The sequence below is a fragment of the Festucalex cinctus genome, chromosome 6 (genome assembly GCF_051991245.1).
Source record: "Festucalex cinctus isolate MCC-2025b chromosome 6, RoL_Fcin_1.0, whole genome shotgun sequence".
Taxonomy (NCBI): domain Eukaryota; kingdom Metazoa; phylum Chordata; class Actinopteri; order Syngnathiformes; family Syngnathidae; genus Festucalex; species Festucalex cinctus.
This window is the reverse complement of record NC_135416.1, coordinates 15,430,109-15,455,014: the sequence shown is the minus strand read 5'-3', so window position 1 is coordinate 15,455,014 and position 24,906 is coordinate 15,430,109. Positions and strand designations below refer to the sequence as shown.

The following is a 24,906-nucleotide window of genomic DNA, read 5'->3' as shown; positions in this document are numbered from 1 at the left end:
TTTAAGAATATATTTTTACAGGTATGAATCAAAATAAAAAATCTTTTTCTGCCGGTTTAATTTGTGTATCATTTCTGCATATTCATGTCTAAATGTCTATTGTTGCAATGAAGTGTGTCTTTTTCCTGTAAAGTGTAGAGATCTTCAAATTTAGTATTCTTTTTATCTCCCAAAACAACAAATGTGAACTTTTCTTTCTCCGGATTAAACAGAGAAACATGGTTTTCATTACTGAAACAGTGTACTTATTGTCAATTATTTGACGATGACAAGACACTGGAGCTCAAAGGTGCTTTGTGGACACTTTTTTATTTTTTACTCGCGACGTCCACCTCAGGCCAAAAGACTAAATTTTCTATACAATCATGTTCTATGCGCTCCCACTAGTCTAAACACGGCATTCTGATTAATAATGCGTTCGCTGAAGTGGCAAAATCCACCTGTTCATATCAATCTCAAGGGGTGCGGCCATTTTGCTTCATGCTGTCAACTGAAAATGACATCACAATTGCGCAGGGCTCAGATAAGAAACCAAGCAGAGCTCAGCTTGTCAATGTCCCAACTTGGGCTGGGACGACGTCGACGCAAAAAATACGTTGACGCAATAAATGCACGTCGATGCGTCACTTTTGGCGCCATCGCGCAATGTCTGGGCCACCAAATATACGTTACCTTGCAGACAAAACACAGGGCGCAAACAAAAAAAGAAAGAAAAAAAAAGCAGAACGTACAGTGCACGTATATTGTGCACAATTACAGCGTAGCAATGGAGGGCAATGATCGTTGTGGTTTGCGGATACCCGGAAGACATGACAAGCAAACTACGTGTACCGGCAGGGTCAAAAATGGAGAAAGTGTGAGTTTTTGTTGTTGTTTTTTTTAATTGTCGAAGTGTGAAGCAAGCTAGCAATGACACAATACAATGATGTGTCTATTGTTTCTAATAGATAGATGACGCGGAAGCTGAGAAGCGGATTGCCTCCTTTTTTTTTCACAACGGGGTACAGTATTGAATCAAAAAATAGCAGCGACCGCAGCATCGAGTAGCAGCGAGTCCGAGGAGAAGAAACGACCTCGTAATAAGACGTCCGAACCCGGGAGCTTCTTGTGTGGAGAAGACTTCGTAAGTTTTCAACTTTTTTTTTCTTTCCTTATTAGCAATGAGTAACCCCGTCATTCATCCAAATTGCACCACGTAATTGTGCTCCAGCCTCGCACACAGAACATGTACCCACTGCCCACTTTAAGACACGCAAATACACAGCCCTCACACACTCGCTTGTTGCTGACACTTTTTTTTTTTTTTTTTTACACACTTTTCAAAGACACGTAAACTTTTTTTTTTATTTTTTATTAATTTTGATTTTTGTCTATTAATAAACAAGCAACATGCACGCCATATGAAATTATATGAAAGGTTTTTTTCAGTAACTGGAAATATAGTCAACAAAAAAAAAGGGGCAAGCCTGACAGCTGAGCATGTTGAGATGCGAACATCCACTCCAACACAACACATGACTACAACACACACCTCAGTAGATACACACAGAAAGTGTGAGAGTGGTGGTGGAGCTGCGTTGTTTTGAAAATTGCAGCCGTCACCACTGCTGTTAGTTTTTTTTTTTTTTTTTTTTTAAATATTGATAAGATTTTGGTTCAGATTATGGCTTTTGCAGTTTTAGTTATTAAAAGAGAGCTTTATTTTATTATTTCTTTATTGTAGGATTCCATTGCACTAGAGCTGTGTGCACTTTGTCGTATTGTTCAATAAAATTCATTTTTGAACTTGAATAAAAAATATATTGGAAAGAAGAAAATAGTGTTTTACTCATGGAGATAAATTAGCATTAATTGCTATAGAGGTCAAATTATAGGGAGATAATCGAATCGGAATCGAATTACATTTAAAAGTGAATCGTTAGATTCATCGATGCATCGAAAAACTATTTTCTAGATTAATCGATTACAAATATAATCGTTTAACCCAGCCCTAGTCCCAACCAAATTTATAAGACAGGTGAGCCATGATAGGTCGTTGCCTGAGCCCTGAGCAACTGTGATGTCATTTTTAGTTGACAGCAAGTGACAAAATGGCCACTGAGATGGCTAAAAACAGGTGGATAGGCCTAAAGCCTAAATTTTCTATAAATCTTCTATGCGCCCCCACTAGTTTAAACACGGAATTCAGATTAATCTTGCGTTCGCTAAATGCGAATTAAGTGGCAAAATCCACCTGTTCATATCCATCTCAAGTGGTGGGGCCATTTTGATAAATGCTGTCAACTGAAAATGACATCACAGTTGCACAGGGCTCAGATAACAAAGTAAGTATGGCTCAGCTTGTGAATGTCACAACTCTAGCCTCTCACTCAATTTGGTTCTGTACAAGTTGCTGTGACACTCACCTTGACAACATGTTGGACAAATTTGCATGGGAGAAAAACTGGTGATGGCTACTAAAATATACACATGGGATCTTCAAATACTTTCCAATTAGGGAATATGACTCTGCCTAGGTTACAGAAAGGCCAAACTAGCTGTAGATATGTGCTGTGAGCTTAAACTCCCATGCAAACACTTTCATGCAAAATTTCTAGCACCCTACCTTGACATATGACATGTTAAATAATTTGAATCACAGCTGCATGAAACATGCCAAAACACAGTCTCTTATTAAATCATAGAACATTTATTTACAGAACACACGTGAAATATGAGAGGAAAGGGGAAAAAAAACAAAATCAAAATAAAGACCCAGGGTTTAATAGTTCAGTTGGTTGGGTACCATTCGTTGGCGCGCTTGTTGGAGCTCATTTGTAATCCACAAGGAAAAGTACTCGTACTCTCAGATTCCTTCAGATCCAAGCAACGATAATCAAACCTTCTGCAGAGAAGCGTGTTAGCTTAGCCATGGAAATCTTTGCGTGGTCCACAGGCGGAAAAGTAGGCCTCCCGGTCACGACAAGTCCTGAGCACTTCTAGCAGCGTCATGAAGCACTTTATCCCGAAGCACACTATCAACAAGATTCACAAGCCTTCATAAAGTCTCTTTCAAAGGTCTATGAATTCACCTTTCCTGGTTTTATATACTCACTCAGAAGATTGTTGGAAAACATTCTTTCCCGCACACGCACTTCAGCTTGTTCCCACGTTGAGCTAAGCAGCAGCTGAGCTAACTGCTAATAGCAGAACTTCGTTTGAGCTAATGACGCAGCACAATTAACGGACATTACTTTCACACAACAGATTCTCTTCAATAAGTAAAATCAATGGTCAAAAGCACGGCAATTACCTTCGTTGAACCAGTAACACTTACTGTAAGCGCAAGTTCTATCTCTCGTGACGTCCTTTCTTCGTGTCACTCGTAATTCTCATTTTCGTCCCTCATACTTTCCTTTCCCTCTCGTTCTTTTAGGTCCCACCCCAACATTCACCTGATTGACTGATAATCATCCCCCACGTTACTCTGATTGAGTGTCCATTCATATACCGTAGCTTAAATGAATGCACACAGGACAGAAAAACACGTCACTGAGGCGTTCAAGGTCCCTCTCAAATGGGAAATTACAGTATCATTCGGTATCAACTCTTCTCTATAAGCCAATGAAATAGCGAGGTGAACTTTACAATATAAACAATAACAACAACAAAAAATAGAGTGCTACACAACCAAACTCAGGAAACAGGCGAGCCGTTATTGGTCGTTACTTGAGCCCTGAGCAACTGTGATGGCATTTTTAGTTGACAGCAAGTGGCAAAATGGCCGCCCACTAAGATGGATAAAAACAGGTGGATTTTGCTGCTTAATTTATATTCCACAAACACAATATCAGTTGGAATACCATGTTTAGAGTAGTGAAGGAGTATAGAACATATCAAAAAGAATATTTTTGGGTCAAAAACCAACATCAGGCACACATTTCAACTGCAACCATGTTTTATATTTGAAATAAAGGGATTGTTATTTGAGTTACAGTAAACTTACCCTTTAAACAGTACGTCAAACGGAATTGAGGTGCAACAATAATTAAAAAAGAAAAAAAGTTGGCATCAGGTGCAAGAGGTTTGGCTCGTTGAAGCCAACTTGATGCTGATGGAAGCATTGTGGAGAAAAGGAGAAACATAACATGAAGTCATCAGTGTGAAAGAGACAGTTTGCACTTCCACTGACAGTCACCACAATTAACAAATGACTGGTATGCCGGATGCGGTGCAACAGTCTTTCATCCTCTCCTTCATCATTCCTTTATTTCTCTCTTCACCTGCCTACCTACAGGTGAGTCATCCCCTCTTCTTGGAACAACTCACAATGAATACATCACTCTAGCAGAGAGAGCACAGAGTGATTGTGTCAGTAATGATGTCCCAAAGTCAATCAAATGTTTGAGTTTGAACGTGTGAAGGGTTATTTTTCTTGTCAAGAATTTTCTTGATAGAAATCCATACTTGTTTTGCATGTCGCAAATTTCTTTTGCCATTTAAACTTTTAATTGTTTAACAAATTATCAGGTTTTCTCATCATACGTTTGAGGCATTACCAAATGGCAAATGAAAAAATTATTATTTGAATCTTGAATGGAATTTTGTGGGCATCTGTGACCCACAAAACGTTTAAAATGGTTGCTGATTTGAAGCTCCTCTGCCGCATAGTCAAGAGGCTCAGGTTGTGAATAATCAACCACGATACATCCATCTAACCATTTTCTATAGTGCTAGTCCTCATTAGTGTCGTGGGTTCAACCTCGATTGCTTGCCAGTATATCACGAGTCCCATATATCGCCAGTCATTTCTGCTCACATTGGACAATTTTGAGTGTTCAATGAACCGAACATGCATGTTTTTGGAATGTGGGAGGAAGCTGGAGTGCCCATGCAGAGATAACCCACACAAGTGAGAACTTGCAAACCTCAGTCAGGAAGGTCTGAGCAAAGATTTGAACAGCGAACCTCAGAACTATGAGGCAGACGTGTAATCACAAGGCATTATACTTCCCCTCTTGATTCCATAACCATGTGTTTGATATTATTTAAAGTGAGTACGGTTCTTACTTTGATAGAGAATAATAGTCCCCAAAGGATTGATGAGAATGCTGGCAGAAAATATCTACTGTACTGACTGACTGATCTCACCTTTGACTTCAGCTACTCATATAGCTATACTGGTCCCGATATCTTCACAAGAGATTGTTGCAGTTTTTCATATATTTTTTTTCACAATTACTAAAACGTATTTCTTGAAACCTCCACCAATTTCCATTTTAAATCCAAAATTCTTAACTATACACAAAACACAGACTTTTGTATCATATTCACAATTTAACTATCACCTCAAAACCACCTACCCTGTGTTCAAAACCAAACAATGCAATGTGTTCAGTCAGACTGTGACTCATTATCAGACCAAGAGTTTCAAGGCTCAGACCAAGGCTCCACTTTAGTTCACATTTTAATGAACATACACAATAATTTTTACAGTTTGTGTGTTTTTTTTTTTAATAGATCATCATTCCCCCCCTACTATATTCGTATTGTATAAAAAATGTAGTCCATGGTCTTTGTTTATTTGAACAAGTATCTTAACATAAAATGGGGGGTAAAAAAATAAACCAATAAGCAAATTTACATGAAACGTTCTAAGACATTTAACACTTCAGAAGACACACTTTCCAAATGACGTGGCACCAGCAAGATTAAAGCAGCTAACACTTCCTGTAAGTACTCTTATTTTATGTGTTCTCACTACTTCTGGTGCACATTTCTGAGCTGACTGACGCTAACTTGAAGAGAGCAACGATAAAGGAGGGGGCTTTCCCATCATGCTTTGTTGCTGTTACGAGTAGTAGCACTTGTGATTGTGTTTTGCATCTTTTATGTTATTTTTTGTACAGACCTGGTTTAATATAGTTATATTGTTTATTGTTTCTATTCGTGGATTAAAGTTTTGCTACTTTTGAAATTAAATTATTGTAACTCGGTGACACCCTGAGTAACAAAGGTAGGCAGGCAGTGTTATATATCATGGCCTGTCAGCATGACCTTTGTCGTAGTTGTTTTATAATGTGACAGTCAACATAATATAGTGTCAATAGATATTTATTGCATTTTTGTAACGATTTGTGGGCTCCTGCTTGCCGTTTCGAATCTGTGTTGAGTTGATTCACAAACTAAGTACAAATGTAGTCACCATAGAGCATTGTAGACACCACATAAAATAATTGACATGCAGCTTACAGACAACGATTATTGTAAATACAAATTGGTAGGACTATCCTGTCATCCCATGAACAAGGAATTGAGTACAAGTTACCGGAATTTCATCAGGATGATTGTTCTCAGCTTCTTTCTCATTTCAGTGTTTACAATTTTGTACCAGTAGTATATTATTGCATGTTCAGTGATTTAGAACAGTGTTTCTCAAACGGGGGAACGTGAAGGCACTCCAGTGAGTACGTGAGATTTTAAAAGAATAACTAAAACATAGCATCCATGCAAAAATGTTTTAAAAATAAGTACTAATTTATGTAAATACTTCAGTAAAATCTAAGTTCATAAAATAAACGTTATTAAACTTCATTGTCCTAAAAAAAAATCTGAGTCTCCCCATAGTCATATGCCACCTGGCATCATCTGTCAATCATTTCAAAACTTTATTTAAAATTAAATTATTTATTTTTGAGAATGTTAATGTGTGCACAAATCTATAATTAATGTAATTCTTTCTTTCTTTTTTTAGTAACATCTTTTTATTTCTGTAAGGTTCAAGAGATTGATTAAATTATGTCCCAAATAAATAAATAAATAATAATTAAAAATAATAATAAATTAATTAATAAATTAGACAATTATGGCACAACACTATATTAAGTCTTTTCTCTGCTAAAAAAAAAAAAAAAAAAAAAAAAATGTTTTTGCGCTGGTTAGAGGGGTACTTGGTTGAAATTTTTTTTTTAAAATTGACAGCGGTAATTGAAAAACGGTTCAGAACCACTTATTTAGAATGTGTCTAGTTAAACAGCTGATTATGATAAGCTTTGTATACTAAGTCCAAGTCCCTGAATAGAGTGTTAAGGTTTGGCCAAAATAGTGTTTGACTTGAAAAATGAGTTACGGCCAGTAAGAATGTGGTTCCGAGAACGGGCCCGTGTTTCGTTACTATGAAAAACTATAAAACATAAAATGTTAGAAATCATGACAAGGTGTGTTCTGATTTGATATTGGATCACAATTATAAGCCTTTGAATATGATTTCATTTAAGCAAAAAGATCTCCTTTGATGTAAAACCAACCTTTAGAAGTAGGGGGAACATTAGGAACCGCTAAAGTCCGATTGTAATCCTCTGATGGTGGTTCGCAGTGAGACGACCTCAGAAAGATGGCTGAGTACCAGCATGCGTGTGTTTGTGTACGCGTTACTGTTCAAACCAGGACAGAGTGAGGAAGGAATGGCTTGAAGGTTTGTAAGAAACAGGTGGCTTTGTGAGTGCAGGAATTACCAACAGTAACGCTGCATGTGGGTTCCAAGTGTTGCAGCCTGTCATGCTGCAATCTTCCTTTGAAGTGTGTGCGTGTTTTGTGCGTGCGTGCGCGCACACTGGGAAGAGGGAGGCATGTTTATGTGAGTCAAAGTGACTGCATAGATTCATGTCAGCGCAACTTTTGTGTGTACGCGTATGCATGTGTGTGTTCGTAAGAGCAAAAGAGAGAGACCGTGACTGCGTGTGCGCGTGCGTGTGCCAGAGTGTGTGTGTGATCTATGAATCTGTGTGAAGGTGAGCCAGGGGTTCTCCTGACCAGAGGCATGTCTGACTGATGTGTGAGGGCTTGTGTGCGTGTGTGCGTGCACATGCATGTGTGTGAGCGTGTAGTGCCCCGCCTCTTTCCCCTGATTATTTGTGGTGCAGTCCTCTGTGGGGTTTTCCATCAAATGTTAGATCGTCCATATTGGATCCAGCAGGCAAGCAGCCATAAAGGAATATGGTTGGCATGGTTGGGGTGGCGGAGTTATTCTTTCTAATGTGTATTTGATGCATTCATGATTCAGGAAATTAAATGCACACAAATAATAATAACACTTGTAAACTCATAATACAAGAAGGAACCAATCAAATGCTAAAAATGCAACATTTAGAATTGTGAAAAATAAGAGATAGTTGTGCATAATTGCGCTTCATAGAACTTATTTGAATTAATGCGCCAGACATCTATCGCAGTATGCAAAATAGCATCGACCATTGGTCACAACTGATCACTCTGATTGGCTGTTAGCTAGCGAGTCAATGCATGAGGTAGGAGTAGACTCATACACCTCTACTACTCCAGCTCTGAGTTGTAATTCCACTGTTCACCACTAGATGGCAGACAGTGTTTTATCTATCTATCTATCTATCTATCTATTTTTTATTCCATCCATCCATTTTCTTGACCGCTTATTCCTCGCAAGAGTTGCGGGGGTTGCTGGAGCCTATCTCAGCTGGCTTTGGGCAGTAGCCAGGGTACACCCTGGACTGGTTGCCAGACAATCACAGCTATTTTTTAATTGAATAATACAATTTAATATTTTTTTCACTGAAAACACTGATAAGTGGGGGTCTTTAGCCAGGATCTCTGTATGGGATCATGAGAGTCTCGCAAATGTCATTGTTTGCATCAACCATTCAAGAACGAATGTCGTTTGCATCAACCATTCAGAGTATTATCTCAGTATCGTGAATGGTGACATAATTGCAGAAGTTAGGCTGACATTTCATAGCAATTGTTTTTTCTTGTGTTTTCTTGTGTGCTTTGATTTCATTTCATTGTTGATAGTTCTGATAACTGGTTCTGATGATGCAGACCAATCTTTGAGTAACACTTTCAAAAATACCTCATGAGATCAAATTTATATTCACATTCTTACTGACGAAATCTGTATTTAGAGCTTCTCACGAACTTATTTTATACTTATTGGTACAACCGTACACCACACATAGTGGTATTTTCCTTATAAAGGAAAACAATAATGTGGAAAATACGCAGCGGAAAAGTCAATAATGTGTTCAACTTACAGTAGGTCAGATAGGTGTGGCAAAGCAAGATGGCCCCCGTACGCTTTACTTCTCACTCCAGCATGAGCAGCCGTTTATTTTTACATCCGTGCTGTATCAGCCTGCGAATCCATCGTCTGACCGTAGTCTTTTTGAAGCTTTGAGCTAGGACATCATGGTAGCGTTTTTATTTCATTTTCTGAACTCAAGAACTATGGTTGTACACAAGCGTTCTGGTCGGCTACAATCGGGCTAGCATCACGTTTACAGCGAGCGACTTCAGTGACATGCGTGCACTTCTCTCGCTGAGGACAGATCTATATTAATAATGGATTCAGCACGCGCATGGTGATGTGATGAGCGCAGGGCTTCATACTATATGTACCGGTAAGTCTGTGGATGAGCGGCACTCGCCTAACAGCTCTTGAGGATCAAAACATGCATTTGTCAAGCGTACCGGAACGCTGATAGTACGTTCTTTGCACGTCCAGAAGTACCTGAACTCTCAAGGGAGATTTTTAGAAGTGCCGGAGCTCCGTACCGGTGCATTCCGGACCACTAAAAATGCTGCTTCAAACAGTGAAGTTCATTCTTTGATAGGCTCTTATGATAGGGATCTTTGCGTAAAACTCACACCATGAGTGTTTTCAGAAAAAAAATAACATATGGAAGGACCTATTGATAGTCCATTCATAAATAACACATTCCATAAACGACATCAATGACTTTTGAGTCATTCGGTAATCGTCAACATAGTCAGGACACCCTTCCATCATTGTCAATCCTTTAATATTTCAAGCAGAACTGCATTGTAATCGTCAAACCGTCATTTTAAAATTCATGTGGCTCTGTTATTTACACAGATGGCGGCTGACGCGATGAGCATTTTTTCGACACAAAGGGCGGAATGCCGTTTGAAAAACTCCTGAAATTAACTGTATTGCAATCACTGCAATGTATCATACGAGAGAGAGAGAGAGACACACACAAACTTACTATTTATTGCTCTATATACAGGTGAGTGAGCCAGCCTATTATTTTGGGGATTTTGACATGCATCACAAACATACTGTAGTAGAACGATAAAACTTTTGAGTGAGTTGATTTTTGTGTAAATGTGCACTAAAACAGCAAACTGAGTGACACCGGGTATGCCAATCTGTAAGGCTGCCCTATAAATTCTGCCTAGAAACAACTGTCAATGCAAAAATCTTTTTGAGCAACGTTGTGTAGGTGTGAAGAAATAAGTTATTAATAGTAAGTCACGGCATGTCAGGGGAGGAAAATCACCATCCGGAAAAATTCCAAACTGTTCACGCACAGACACATTTTTGATAATGGGCCTCTCACAAAAGATTTAATTGGGTGTGTAATTAGACATTTTATGGTTAGGCAAGCACTTCCTACACCCTTTTATTTATTTATTTATTTTGCATACATGCAATTAAAAAGTCATTTCCCCATAATATACGCTCTTCACGATTTAGAGGGGATTACCATGATTGTTTATCATGATTGAAATGCCTTTGATTCTGTAGTACAGTATATCATCCAATAATCCCTGCAGGCTACTATATGAGATAATATGGTTGTTTTTAATTCTTCAGAGCTGTCAACACATTTCCGACACTATCCCATCAATGGCAAGGTGTGTTTATGAAAGAGCATGTGCTTGTGTGCGTGAAATGGGTGAGGGGTTTTGTTGTCAAAAGGCATGCAGGTGTGGAGGTGATCCCTGCTGGTACGTATCTCCAAAAGGCAGCGCCCACACGCGGGCCATCTTCTTGCGGTCGACAACACACGTGCGCACGCATGCAACATCACACACGCGCTGTCATTCATCGCCTCTCTGTGCGTGAGATTAATGGCGCGAGTGACTCAGCTGTGGTGAATTCAGACAAAACAAACCTCTTGCCCAATGCTCACAACAGATCTACGGCTTTTGACTAACAAATGATTTGACCTGTCATGACTACTGAGAGACCAAGAGTGACTTTACCTTTAGATGTGTTCCATATACTGTGCATTGGAAAGCTTAATGTTGCTAACCCTTCAAACCTATGGGCAAGTTAGCATCTTCTTTTAACCTGATATACGTGTTTTTTTGTAATGCAGGAACAAATTCTGTCACGATGGGTGGTGCGAGTGGGTGAGGGGAGATTGGACCCAATTGCAGAGAAACATTACAGGGAGAACAAACAGGCAGGGCAGTATAAGGAACTTTATTTTCAGTGACTAAATAAAGGACTGGATAGGACGTGAGATGACTGGGGACCAAGACTAGACCGGGAAAGGGGAGGCAGGTAGCCATGATGGGGCGGGACGTGAGCAGACTGATCGCCATGACTGGACTGAACGTGGGCCAACGTGGCTGGGATGTGGAAAGACTTGGCAGGGGTGTGGAAAGACTTAGTAGGGACGTGGAAAGACTTGGCTGGGACGTGGAAAGATTTGTGTGGGACGTAGAAAGACTCGGCTGGGATGAGGAAATACTTGGCAGAGTCGTGGAAAGACTTGGCAGGGCCTTGGAAAGACTTGGCAGGGATGTGGAAAGACTTGGCTGGGATGTGGAAAGACTTGGTAGGGACGTGGAAAGACTTGGCTGGGATGTGGAAAGACTTGGTAGGGACGTGGAAAGACTTGGCTGGGATGTGGAAAGACATGGTTGGGTCGTGGAAAGACTTGGATGGGACGTGGAAAGACTTGGCTGGGATGTGGAAAGACTTGACTGGGATGGTGAAAGACATGGCTGGGTCGTGGAAAGACTTGGCTGGGACGTGGATAGATTTGGCTGGGACGTGGAAAGACTTGGCTGGGGCGTAGGGAAATTTGGCTTGACGACAAACACCACCAACACAGCACGCCACAAGAGGACAAGACAATGCTCCCACACTGCGTGAACAAACACCACTGACTAAAGACACTAACAGTAACGAGACACAAACAAGACACACCTGGGAAACACAATAGGCTGAGGGCACTGATTGGTCAAACATACTGGGAAGGGAAGACACACACACAGGTGGACAATGTTAGCGATAATGAGACAAGGAAGACAAACCAGACAAAAGACGACATGAACACCCAAAATACAACAAAAGCCCAACCCCACCGAACCGAAACATGACAAACGCGAATTTAACATAGTGAAGTTGACATGCTAATCACTATTGTGTTATGCTAACCAGAATTCCAAACTCCAAAAGTAAATAATCATTTTGTATTAGACCTATGCAACCATGAAAGGTGAATGCTCGAAAGTCAGGTATTCCTGAATTTTCAGAAAGATATGCCTTTAACATCATGCAAGACGTCAGAGCGCAAACTAACCACATTGCGTCATGTGATCCTTCCACATGTCTCTGCCAGTAAGATTAACATATTTTCTTTAATTTTCTTTTTTTGTGATCCCACCCCAGGGGAGTACTAATCTTGTCAAAAAGGGAAACTTCGATGAGATCCACAGAACCGGAAAGGGAAATTAACGATAAAAGCGGCGCATAGATATATTTCGGTCATAGCTGCTCAGTAAATATAGCATGTCAACAATATTAACACTGCTCCACATTATTTGAAGCCCTTTTATCATCAACTGTTATTGAACATGCTGGGTGAAAAAGTCATTACACACTGACTATGGTCTTCAACTCAGCTCTCCAAATTTATGTATTTATTTATTTATTTATTTATTTATTTATTTATTTATGTATTCATACATAGTTTCCCACTTTAATATTTGAGATCATTTAACAAGTGTAATTTTTGGACAAAAATAACCCAAATAAATATAAAAATGCAGTTTTGAGAGAATGGGAAGACTTACTATAGGGGCCCCAAAGATGTGATGGCCCACTCCATTTTTTTATTTGATGGATAATAAGTGGCATCAGAGAAATATTGCTCAGCATTACCTGTGCACTGCGAGGCAGAACTGCTAACATTATTCCCTAAAAAATATTATAATAAATCCCATTTTGTTTAAATGTAGTGCATGTACCTGCAAAACTAACAAACCATTTGCAATGACCATAAAAAAAACTAAAAAAAAAACTTAAATAGCTCAACTAATATTACCAGAAGTTACTTTTTCCATATTGTAAATGTCATAAAGGTCAGAAAATCTCTCGGGTGGTCCTAAATACTCAACAGATGCTGAATTCATTAATGGCACTAATTTTATTGTCTACAATACACTTGTCTAATATGATTACGGCCAGCCAACCCTACCCAACACACGCACACACTCCTCTCTCGGCCTCTCAAACTGGGTGGAAGTAATTAAAGCAAGTGAAGCTAAATTGAAGTGTATTGAACTCATCTCTCACACACTCCCACTCTGTCAATAGATCGCTCGCCAAGCAATATCGACCTCAGCAAAGACTGCAAAACACTCCGCTCTGCAGTGTGTGCATAAGTAGGGAAAATGAAGGAGAGCGAGTGGTAAAGATTTATGCAGGGCAATTTTTACGACAATAATTTCCCCACCATTTATCCTCCGCCTTATCATTTCTTCTGGCCACTGTATGTGCCCTCTTCTTTTCTACCCGCTCTCTAAATATCTTGCAGGAGGGGTAATGATTTTAACCAAACAGCCTTACACTTCCTCACCGCACTAGATTAGCAAATCAATAGAACAACATTTCGTGGTCATCGGTGTGCCTGCGCAATCCATATAACGTAGATGGAGCAGTCATCATAAAAACCCAGTGACACCCCAGGTGACTCTGCACTGCGCCAACCATTTACCGATGTGCAACAAGAACAAACATGAGAACTGTGGTGCAGTTGAATTAACAGGGGAGAAGCAAAGAATAGATTTTTATTGAATATTCATCAGGAATTTCCCTGAAGGTCTTGACATGACAAATGTGTCTCCGACATCGCGTCAATGGCGAAGGAGAAGAACGCGTCTGCCGTTGTTGAAATGGCGTTTTCCTTGACTTGATGTCAATTCAATTGGAGTTGAATTGATTATGTCCATTTTGGGATCAATACTAACTTGGTTTGCTGTCTCAGCTCCACCGCTGTGATTTGACGGAGCTCATTTGGCCCTTTTCCTACTTAATGTTATGTTAATTCAGGTTGCACATGATATTCTTTGGGCCACTCTAGAAAGAAATATTAAATGGACATTTTTCTAAATCATATAAATACTGTACACCTGTGTTAAGATAATGACTGAACACTTCGTGCAGTGCATAGAGATTCATGTGTGTTTCTGAAAAAGAGCTACGCGACCTGAAATAACCTTTGTTAGTATTTTTCTGTCAGTAAACAGATTTATAAAAAAATATAAAACTAATCAATCTTGACACACCATTCATCGGGTACAGATTTTTTATTTTGATTTGGATTTTTCTTTTCTTTGATATTTGTCGGCCTTGAGGTTATTTTTCTAGAAAAAAATTAATTATGTATATATATATATATATATATATATATATATATATATATATATATATATATATATATATATATAAATACATTCATATTCTGTATCATCTCCAGCTGTGGAACCATTGAGCCCGGCATGAAACTACCACCAGTGGCTAACTATGTTAGCAAAGTTTTTCTGCTTTAGGTATCCGTAGCGGAAAGATGGCAGCCTCCTGTAAGTGTCGGCATGACCTATGTATTATAATTAATGATTAGTATGCCTTCGATTTTCTATAAAACAAATGTTGATGTGATCGAACATACATTTTTGCATATTAGTGAAATTAATCGTTTTTAAATGAATGAATTATTAGTTCACCACTAGATGGCACTAAATCCTGCATACTGTCCCACTAAGTACGTTTCAAAGTCTACTTATTTTACTTTTCCTTTCAGCAAAGAAGTTGAATCTGTACATCTACCAAGTATACTGAGTACTTTGCCTCCTTTGATCCTTGCTCCTTGTGTTAGTAACTTCATATTTTTATGAAACAAGATTGTTTCATTGATTTTAATCCACAATTAGTGGCAATTCACGAAGAAATAGGGGTGCAATGCAGGCAAAATAAACTTAGTTTTTTGCACTAGTATTATTATGATGGAATTGTCATGACATGACATGCTGTTGTGCATAATTTTACGCTATACAACTAGCAAATAAAGAACACTTGGGAATATAATTTTGAAATGGCTTATGCAGCAGAAAGAATAAAACGTGTAAGAAATGCAAAATACATTTAAGTTCCCTTTATTCATAATTGTATCATAAACATACATTTTTATTGTATTGGATTTATGGCGACAGATGATGCACACGCCCGAGGCCCGTTCATAACAATAGGCCTATACGGCGAACGACTCTTGAGACTTAGCATTTGTTATGTGGTGCATTGTTTGTGCATTTCAGGAGGACGCTGCTGATATAATTACATTTAAAAAAAAATGTGGCTCATATTTATTGGTCTATACTGGTAATAGCCCTCGTATGGTATCTTTCATGATAAGTGTTACCATAGTGACAATATTAAAGTGTTGTTGTTACCCTTGTTGGCCCACCCAAAGGTCCGTGGCAGTTATGTACTTGTATGGACCGGTTGGGGACCACTGATGATGCCCTCATGTTGTTCAAAGACTGTGGAGAGAAGATGAGGTCTCAGATGTAAGTAAAAGTTGAAAAAAGGCTCCTAACATTTCAGAACATTCACAACAATGTTGAAGAGGAAAACGAGACCATTTTCAAACAATTTTTTTTCTCCAAATTCCAAGCACATCACCTAGCATGCATCATATGTGACAAATCCACTTGTCATTTTGATTCTTATTTTGATCGTCCGTCTGAGAGGCTGAATGCAGGTTGAAGCTGCCCAGCTGTGAAGCACGGAGCCTGCGCATGTTAGGACAGGAACATCCACACAACCTGTGATTTATCGCTGTGTGTACACATTCTCACACTCACACATACGCACGCACACGCAAACCGCAAAGACACAGTGACAGGTGTGTTTTGCATACGGCTTGGAAGCACAGAGACAAGATCAGTTGCTTTATGCGCTGTGTAATAGTGTTCCCATACTGATGATGCTTGAAGTCAGGTGGGTCACCACATTAGGAACATCTTTGAAGGTGTGTTTATGCATAACACACACACACCTACGCTGACCAGCTGTTTCTCTTGCTCTTTGATGTCTATATTTTACTTTTCTATCCTCAGCACTTGCAATCTCCATGTCTATCTTTCTTGCACTTAACATACACGCACATGCACAAACACAGGCACACACACAGTCCTTCCACCAGTCAATGTTGTTATAACTCAACTCAGTTATTTAAAATATGCAATGCTTCTGCAACGATCGCAGTTGTAACAAAGTACTGTACATATAATAACAATATATCCATCCATCCATTTTCTTGACCGCTTATTCCTCACAAGGGTCGCGGGGGCTGCTGGCGCCTATCTCAGCTGGCTCTGGGCAGTAGGCGGGGGACACCCTGGACTGGTTGCCAACCAATCGCAGGGCACTAATAACAATATAACAATCATTAAAAAAAAAAAAAACTTATTCTCCAATCAAAACGCACCATAAAGCTTCCTTCACGTAAGCGCGACATTACATAGAGGAGGTGCTAACCTGGCAATAGCTGGTACCTCGCCACAGTAATTTCGTCGGGAAAAGGCAGGACATTCTGTGCACTAATTCGAGCTGATTGGACGATACGACATTCTAAACGTTTGTTTTAACCAATCACGGCCACGGGTGAAAAGTTCGTCTTCGTTCATGTCGAAGGAGGGAAAAGCACGAACATCTTACCAGCTAGAAATGCACGAAGTGCCTCTCGCTGTTCAACATTCAACAAGGAAACGGTGAGTAATCTGCGAGAACAGAATTAATTGGAGCGTCCATTCGTCCAGGTTGGCCCCTGTGTCGGCACTGGCTTCCTGGTTTCGTCACAGTTGCATATCCCGCCCGCAAACACAATGTCGCTCTGTGATTGGTCCGAACCACCAGTGGTTTGGGAACGGCGGTTTTCTTCGGGAGCAGTACAAGATGTATTCTCCGGAGTTTGTGAACTCACAAATACCGCAAGAATTCATCTTGCGAGAGCAAGGTTAAGGAGGTGCAGAGTTGTCTTGAAACTGAGATGAAAAAACATGAAATATTTCATCTTGGTTTGATTTTCTAAGTTAGCAAGCATGCTACTTTTTCATTATAGGATGACATAATATTTTAAATATAAAAACTTCTGCTATCTGGATTTTGATCAGGTTTTACAGCAAAATATAATGTCCTTCAACAAACTAACAAATCAAAAACTCATGCTAGTTAGCGGTAAGCAACATGTGGTTTGGAAAAGCATATCTAGCTCATGTACTCAGCATTTTTTTCCCAAAAAAAACCCATCTTTCCTTCATCTCTAAGCTGTCAAGACCTTCTAGTATTACCAAGTCTACGTGTTTTTTTTCTTCTCTCTCTCTAGGCCAGAGCAGCAGGTGAATAGGATGCCCATGTGGTGGGGTACACCTGATACATGCTAGCACCCCGACAACAATCACTCCACCCTCCAAGTCACCCTTAAAGCCCCTCAGTCTTTCTTTTGCCTGGAAGCCAGCTGCCTGCCTTACTCACGGACTCACAACAGGAATGAAGGATGTTATTGTTGTCATCAACGCCACCCCCTGCTCCCCACATGAAAAAGTGTGGGTGTTATGTTTTGCTTTCTGTCTACGGAGCCCATCACTATGTGTCTATGTGGTGGTCCCTGTCTGAGCAACTGTTTCTATGTGACCTCCATATTCAGCTTTGAAGCTCCCCCTCCGTATTGACCTCTCTGCGGCTTTGATTTCCTTGCCTGTCAGTGTGAACGTGTAAAAATTATGTTGAGGGACACCAACTCCCTTTTTAGCAACTTGCCACGCGAGAAAGACCCCATGTTGGAGGCCCTCGATATTTTGTCCAAATGCGATACGTCCTTTTCACCAAGTTCGCTCAGCAGCATAAGTAAAAAGTGTCAAACTCAGGCACCTGCTTGTTTGGAAAAAAAAAAAAAAAAAAAAGCCCACTACACTGTTGCCTCTCACTTTTTACTGCACATCACCAATGTGCCAGAATAGCCGATTTGCTTTGAAAGCCCACGTGCAGAATAACAAGCCTGCCACTTGCATGATGATGATAGTTTGTCTTGGCTACTTGCAGGGCAATGAAGAGAAACCTGGTCATTGCATTTTTTACTACGTTCACAAACAACAGTAAGTGTAACACCTCTGCACTACACATCTGCTGGGCGTTAACATGGCAATATAATTCTCCTTCCTGTTTACTTTTCAGTGACATTAATAAATACACAAAGGTACTTGAAAATTTAAATACTAGTACAAAGATCATACACTTTGAAACCGAACAATGGTTGCATTCAAAATATTATTCAAAAAATTGACAGGTCACGTAAGATGTCAGATACTTAAAATATTTTGATCTAAATTGACTAGCATGCTACTTACTGATAATAAAATCACCAAATGGCAAATGGTTACTCGTCAGTGTTAATCTGTGTAGTTGTTTTAAAATCTTGCATGTCATGTCTTGTGCGTATGTTACTGTGAATATGAATCAATGAAAAATGGCTTATTTGCATTTCTCAGCTGTTGAGCCAGCAAACCGTTTTTTTCAAACTGTTAGCAGAAACACACACACACACACTGGTCACTTTGATGGATTGGCCCTGTAATGTGTTCTGTCCAAATTATTGACAAGCGGGTATTGAAGAGTTAGCATGAAATATTAATAGCGTATATTGAATGTATGCTGAAGAATGAAAGTGAAATGAGGGCAATGGCAAATGTTTAAAAAGGCTCTACCTGCAAACCAAAAGTGAAAAAAAATGCTACATTTTTTACAGACAATATACTGTACTCATTCTGTACAATTCAGCTAAAAAAATACAAAAATGTGGAATTGGGAAAGGATAAGTCATTGTCCAATTTGTTATCATAAAAATCCAGACTTTCTTTTGTGTACTTGGATATTTTTATTTTATATCAAAAATAACTTTTACAAAAAGTGTCAACTTTTCATAATTATACAGTCTATGACAAACACACTCACATTATAGTACTTTGTCAAATATTTGTCCTTCGCATACTGAAGTGATTTCAACATCTCTTCACTCTCACATTGCAGACAGTGCCTATTATGCGCTGCTGCTGGTATGTGTGCGTGCAATATGTACTGCTGCAGCTCGATCTACAGTAATGATTTCCCATAAACACCTCAAATTGATCTGGAAACCATGTAAGAGGGTCGGGGGTGGCAGCAAGTCAAAAAGGGGGAATGAAGAGGACAGAAAGAAATAATGACAGCAAACTAAAGAATGGAGGAGATTGTAATTGATGAATTGAACATTATACAGTATATTTCTCTGATGTCAAAAATGTAAATCCAAATGGACAGAGTAAGACCAAGTGTTTTATATTCGAGCATAAAAATTGCCACGTCTTGACTTTTGTGCTGGTGTACGTCTCGTTTTTCCCATTTGAGAATTTGGCAGGCCACTCTGCACCATATGGCTGTTCTGGTGAATACCGAGGATGTTTCCTTTGACGTGCTCGGCGCGACACACCTGAGAATGTGGTGAGGGGATGAGAGAGGCGGCTTGGATTGGCAGCGAACCAAGTCGGCTGTGTTCATGCCCACAATGGTACAAAACAAAAACAAGGTGTTTTTAACTGTACTGAGGTGTGTGGATGGAAAAATGCAAACACTTTGTCTAGCCCGTCTCCTTATAACTTTCGACAGCTAGACTTGCACTGTACATCAAGAGATTCTTAATAAAAACGTTAACCTTAAACATTACTGTTGCCATCTGCTGAAAGTAACTCAAAAATGTACTTGTAATCTAATTTAGTTACTTTTAAACTCAAGTAATTAGTAAACTAAATTACTGTTTCCAGGTAACCGTGGCAACACTGAGGGCTGCACGTTTAGCCTTTCTGTGATGTGTACTAAAATGACCTGCGTTTGTGCATGTATTATCAAGAGGAATAAGTCTGACTAGGTAAAAAAAAAAAAAAAAAAGGCACAACAGTTCCTATTGTTCAGCATTCCCTCAGAAAAGTGGTACAGGACAGACTTCCAACACTGTCTTTCATGCACAAGCACACTAAAGTGGGTCTATATCAAATGGGCCAAATATGGCCACATGGTCCAATGTGTTCCCTAACCTTACCCCACCCATGCATCATTTACAGTGTCAATACTCCGTCATTTGTTGCACTACTTTAGTTGTTTTCTAAATAAAAAAAAAAAGGTTCATTATAATGTATTTATTTCATATTTAATCTTCAAATTATTGTGAATTTATTATTTATATCAAATAAATATTTTGTAAGGTGGGGGAAGGCGAAAGCGTGTGCAAGCAAGGGGACATAAAAGGCTGTAGAGGTGGGATTTGAACCATTTAACCAATTGTGATGTAGAGATGCTAACCAACCACTATTTCACGCTGCTGCCTTTAATGAATTATAATGAAATTAACTATAAAATATACAAATTATAAATGAAAAACTGACCTCTAGCCGGCTCATACCATTTAAAAAAAACAAATGAAACTCAAAATAAATAAATAAATACATAAATAAATAAATCAGGTTGGTGTAGGTGTGGGTTGTGTTATGCTGCCATCTATCGTTCAATGAATGGAGTGTGGTGCTTCACAATCCAAACAGCAACCAGTTGCTGTAAGTAAACAAAAATCTGACATGTTTACAACGAATACTTTAGCGCAGGTAACAAGCTGCCGAAAGTAAATTTGATTGGCTACTTTTACGATCGCTTATTCCACGGGGCCAATCAGGCACCACATTAATTAATTAGTTGATTGAGTACACCAGCTGCAGCTATTTCACTATAAAATGTGCCCAGAGCTGGCGAGGACCTCACATTGTAGCTCGTTGAGGCGTTGGAGGACGCTAAACGAGCCCACCCAGCGTCATGCCCACCAGCGCCTGTAATACCCCCAAGGAGCGCGCCAGTAAATTCAAGTACAAGGGGAAGGATCCGGCCGTAAGTTTGAACTTAACATTGGGGTGAGCGCGTCACAACGAGGCTCTCGTGTTTTCTTTGTGTCCAGAAATTTCGAGAGAAGAGGATTTCGGAGGGCGTGGAGTTGCGCAAAGCCCAAAAGAATGAGAACTTAATGAAGAGAAGGCACATATCGCTGTCCTCTCTCCCCGCCGATGAAACTCTTTCCCCCACGTACGTCGACGACAAGGTTGGGTCGTTGACGCTTTGATGTAATTGGAAGGTCAGTGTTGTCCTCGATTGTGCAACTTGGTTGTCTTGTAGGTTTGCACTTTAGAGGACATTCTGAAAGACGTTAACTCAGACTGCAGGGATGCTCAAACTCGTGGATGCCGGGCTGCCAGGTGAACTAAACTTTGTGACTATACAGAAAATTGCCCCCCCCCCCCCCCCCCCCCAGCAAACTTAACCTCTCACTGCACACTGTGTTGCTGAATAGTGGTTTGCCATAAGTGATTTTCAACATTTTGTTTAATCTTGAAATTTAACCTTTTGAACTTTTGATACCCTCCATTAGAAAACTACTTTCCCAGGAGTTTAACCCTCCCCTGAAGGAGATCATAGACGCTGGTCTCCTGGCCCGCTTTGTGGTCTTCCTGGGTATGGACGATGAGCCCAACCTGCAGTTTGAAGCAGCTTGGGCGCTGACCAACATCGCCTCTGGAACATCTTGGTATACAAAACAGGTGAGAGCTTGGCAGCAACACCAGTGTGAAATGGCAAATGTAGCTTTTCGGTCAGTTTAATTCTTTTAATCGATTTCTTTGAAAGAGTTGAGTTTTAGACTTTGTGTAATCTCTACACAGGTGGTAGATCATGGTGTTGTACCAATCTTCATTTCTCTGCTGGCCTCACCACATTTGCACATCAGTGAACAAGCTGTATGGGCTATTGGTAACATTGCAGGTGATGTGCTGAATTGAATAAAATTGTTAGATTTAGTGTAAGGAATTGAAGAGACTTGTGGCTTATATACTCTGGATTGTTTGCTTGTTTTTCAATGCTGTCATTTTTGTTTTCTAACATAACTTGCAGGTGACGGCCCAACTTGTCGCGATTTCCTCATTGAGTGCAACGTGATCCCTGCCTTGCTGGCACGGGTCTCCCCAGAAACACCTGTAAGTTTTCTGTTTTGAATTTGTGACAGTAACTTGCAGGTTAATTATTGCAGTTCATTTAACCAAATAAAATTCCTTATTTCTTACAGGTAGGTTATCTACGCAACCTTACGTGGACGTTCTCAAACTTGTGCCGAAATAAAAACCCATTTCCACCCTTGTCTGCTGTCAAACAGGCAAGTTAATGTTACTTTAGTGTAAAGGGTTCTGAAATGTGTTCAACTTTATAAAGCATGGCAATTATCACGTTAACTTTACACTGCAGGTAAAAGCCCACCTTACAGTTTAATATGGTATTTACTTGTGATGTAATGATAATGGCAATATTAAAATTGCCTCATCGTCACCATATTAAAAACATTGCATCTGTTAATTGGGTTGATTTCAATTTGTGCAGTTCTAGCACCCTCTGGTGGCTAGTTCTTTTTTAGTATAATTTTAACACGGCATGTTTTGGCCCTTCTATGTTAAAAATCGACACTAATAGTCAGATGAAGGGGAACATAAATATACTTGTGGAGGAACTCTGCTTTAGCAAGCAAGTGCATCAATATTAAGAGTTTCGAAATTGTAGGTGTATATGCATTATGTACCAAAGCGCACAATATTGTCGCTTTTTTTTTTTTTTTTTTTTTTTTTTTTTTAAATCAACCTCCCCCACAATATTTTGATTATTGTTTTGGTATCGTTGCATCCCGAGTATTTACCACGTACAGCGACATATCCAATATCAGTTCAAATTAATTTAAATGACCTGCATGTGTAAAAAATATGAAATAGAGACAATTGGTATGTACTAACTTTATTTTAAAAAATAATTAAAAAAAAAAAAATCTGGTTAAAATTGAGTGTAAAACTCCTGCAGGTGCTTCCTACATTGATCCAGTTTCTCCATCTTGGGGACAAGGACATCCTGTCAGATGCATGCTGGGCAATCTCCTACCTGACAGATGGTAACAATGATCGTATTGCTATTGTGGTCAGAACGGGTATTGTCTGCCGGCTGGTGGCACTCATGAGCCATAAAGAGCTGAATGTTGTGGTAACCAAATTCTTCCGATCTTGGACAGATTTGTTCATTTTAATAGCTGGGTAATCTTAGTCCTTTTTTTGACTTGTGTAATTCAGACCCCTGCCCTTCGTGCCATTGGGAACATAGTGAGTGGCTCAGATGTGCAGACGCAAGCGGCTATTGATGCTGGTGTTCTTGATGTACTTCCTCGCCTCATGAGGCACCCAAAGGCCAACGTGCAGAAGGAAGCAGCCTGGGCCTTGTCAAACATTGCAGCCGGGCCATGTAAGCAAATCCAACAGCTCATCACATGTGGCCTACTCCCTCCTTTGGTAGAACTACTTAGGAATGTAAGTGGTACAATGGCACAGAATCAGCACTTGCAACAATTGAATGTCAGAAAGTCGTGTTTTGTTTCTCTAAAGGGAGATTTCAAGACTCAAAGGGAGGCTGTGTGGGCAGTGACAAACTTGACCAGTGGGGGCACTGTGGAGCAGGTGGTCCAGTTGGTGCATAGTGGGGCACTTGAGGCAATAATCAACCTCCTGCAAGTCAAAGATGCCAAAATCATTCTGGTCATATTGGATGCCATCAATAACATTTTTATGGTAAGGGGAGCAGCCGTACCCGATTTTGAAATAATCACTTTGAGTCTGACTCTCACTGAATTACTGTGAAGGCAGCAGAGAAGGTCGGTGAGACTGAGAAACTCAGCCTGCTGATCGAAGAGCTGGGAGGACTGGATCGCATTGAAAAGCTCCAGAACCACGAAAATGAGACGGTGTACCAGATGGCACACAACATTATTGAGAAGTACTTTGTGGATGTAAGTATAAATGCAGCTTTCTGATTTAATATTTTGTGGAATTTTTTTGTTTTTGTTTTTATCCATCTCAGCCATTTTTCAACTTGCAGATTGAAAATGACATAAGTTGCTCATGGCTCTGGTACTGACAAATCAGTTGTTTTCAGAGTTTGGTCATATACAGTCACAAGTTATGATTGAGCAACTGTCAAATTTAGTTGAAAGCAAGTGGCAAAATGGCCACCCCATGAGATGGATAAAAATGGATGGATTTTGCTGCTTAATAGAGTAAATGAATACACAATTTCTCAAAAGTGCTGGTTGAGTGGTTGGTGCTTTATGATAGCTGGAAAGAATGCACATTGATTTTGATGCAATTTATAGCTTGAATTTGTTCAACAGGGTGAGATGGAGGGGCTAAGTGAGCCCACAAAGATGGATGATTTTGCATTCAAGACTCCTGAAGTTCACAACACATTTGAATTTTAGACTGCTGTTCGACTAATAAAAAATATTTCCATACCAAACTAACTTGTTTGCAATTAATTGCTAAATGTTTTTCAACAATTTTGGAACATTATCCTTGTATGAAAGTTGTTTGGAGTGTGCTTTCCCACTCAGTGGAAAATTAAGCAACCAAGAAAATCTTCATTTTGTGCTACTTTGTAAGTCAGTGGAGCAAATTAACATGACTCCAGTGAGTTTCTCAGCCAAATGTGGCCACTCTGTGGAAGGAAGTTCCAGAGTGTAAGAACCACTCAAGACCATCTTTAAAGGCAAATTTCATGAATTTGTGTTAACTTTTGGCTTGTCATAATTTCAAGGAGAAATGGGTGCTTAAGGACACACTTTCATACAAAACTGCCTCTACTTTTCTGAATGTCAGTTTTGCTGATGTAAAGTCTCTTGCTTGTGGAATTCAATATTTTTGCAG

General features: G+C 39.6%; 1 protein-coding gene and 1 long non-coding RNA gene across 2 annotated transcripts; both read left to right on the top strand.

The window, feature by feature from the left end:
- Positions 1-943: 943 nt before the first annotated feature.
- On the top strand, positions 944-18,026 carry LOC144020067 (uncharacterized). The gene is made up of 3 exons (XR_013283797.1): positions 944-1,123; positions 15,522-15,618; positions 17,439-18,026. It is a non-coding gene; the product is annotated as an uncharacterized LOC144020067 (long non-coding RNA).
- A 2,824-nt stretch (positions 18,027-20,850) lies between these two features.
- kpna7 (karyopherin alpha 7 (importin alpha 8)) lies at positions 20,851-24,499 on the top strand. The gene is made up of 12 exons (XM_077525188.1): positions 20,851-21,019; positions 21,087-21,227; positions 21,302-21,381; positions 21,555-21,723; positions 21,844-21,943; positions 22,073-22,155; positions 22,245-22,331; positions 23,021-23,197; positions 23,284-23,517; positions 23,593-23,775; positions 23,847-23,993; positions 24,375-24,499. The coding sequence occupies exons 1-12, from the start codon at positions 20,948-20,950 to the stop codon at positions 24,459-24,461; spliced, it is 1,560 nt and encodes a 519-aa protein (XP_077381314.1). The 5' UTR covers positions 20,851-20,947; the 3' UTR covers positions 24,462-24,499.
- The last annotated feature ends 407 nt before the right edge of the window (positions 24,500-24,906 follow it).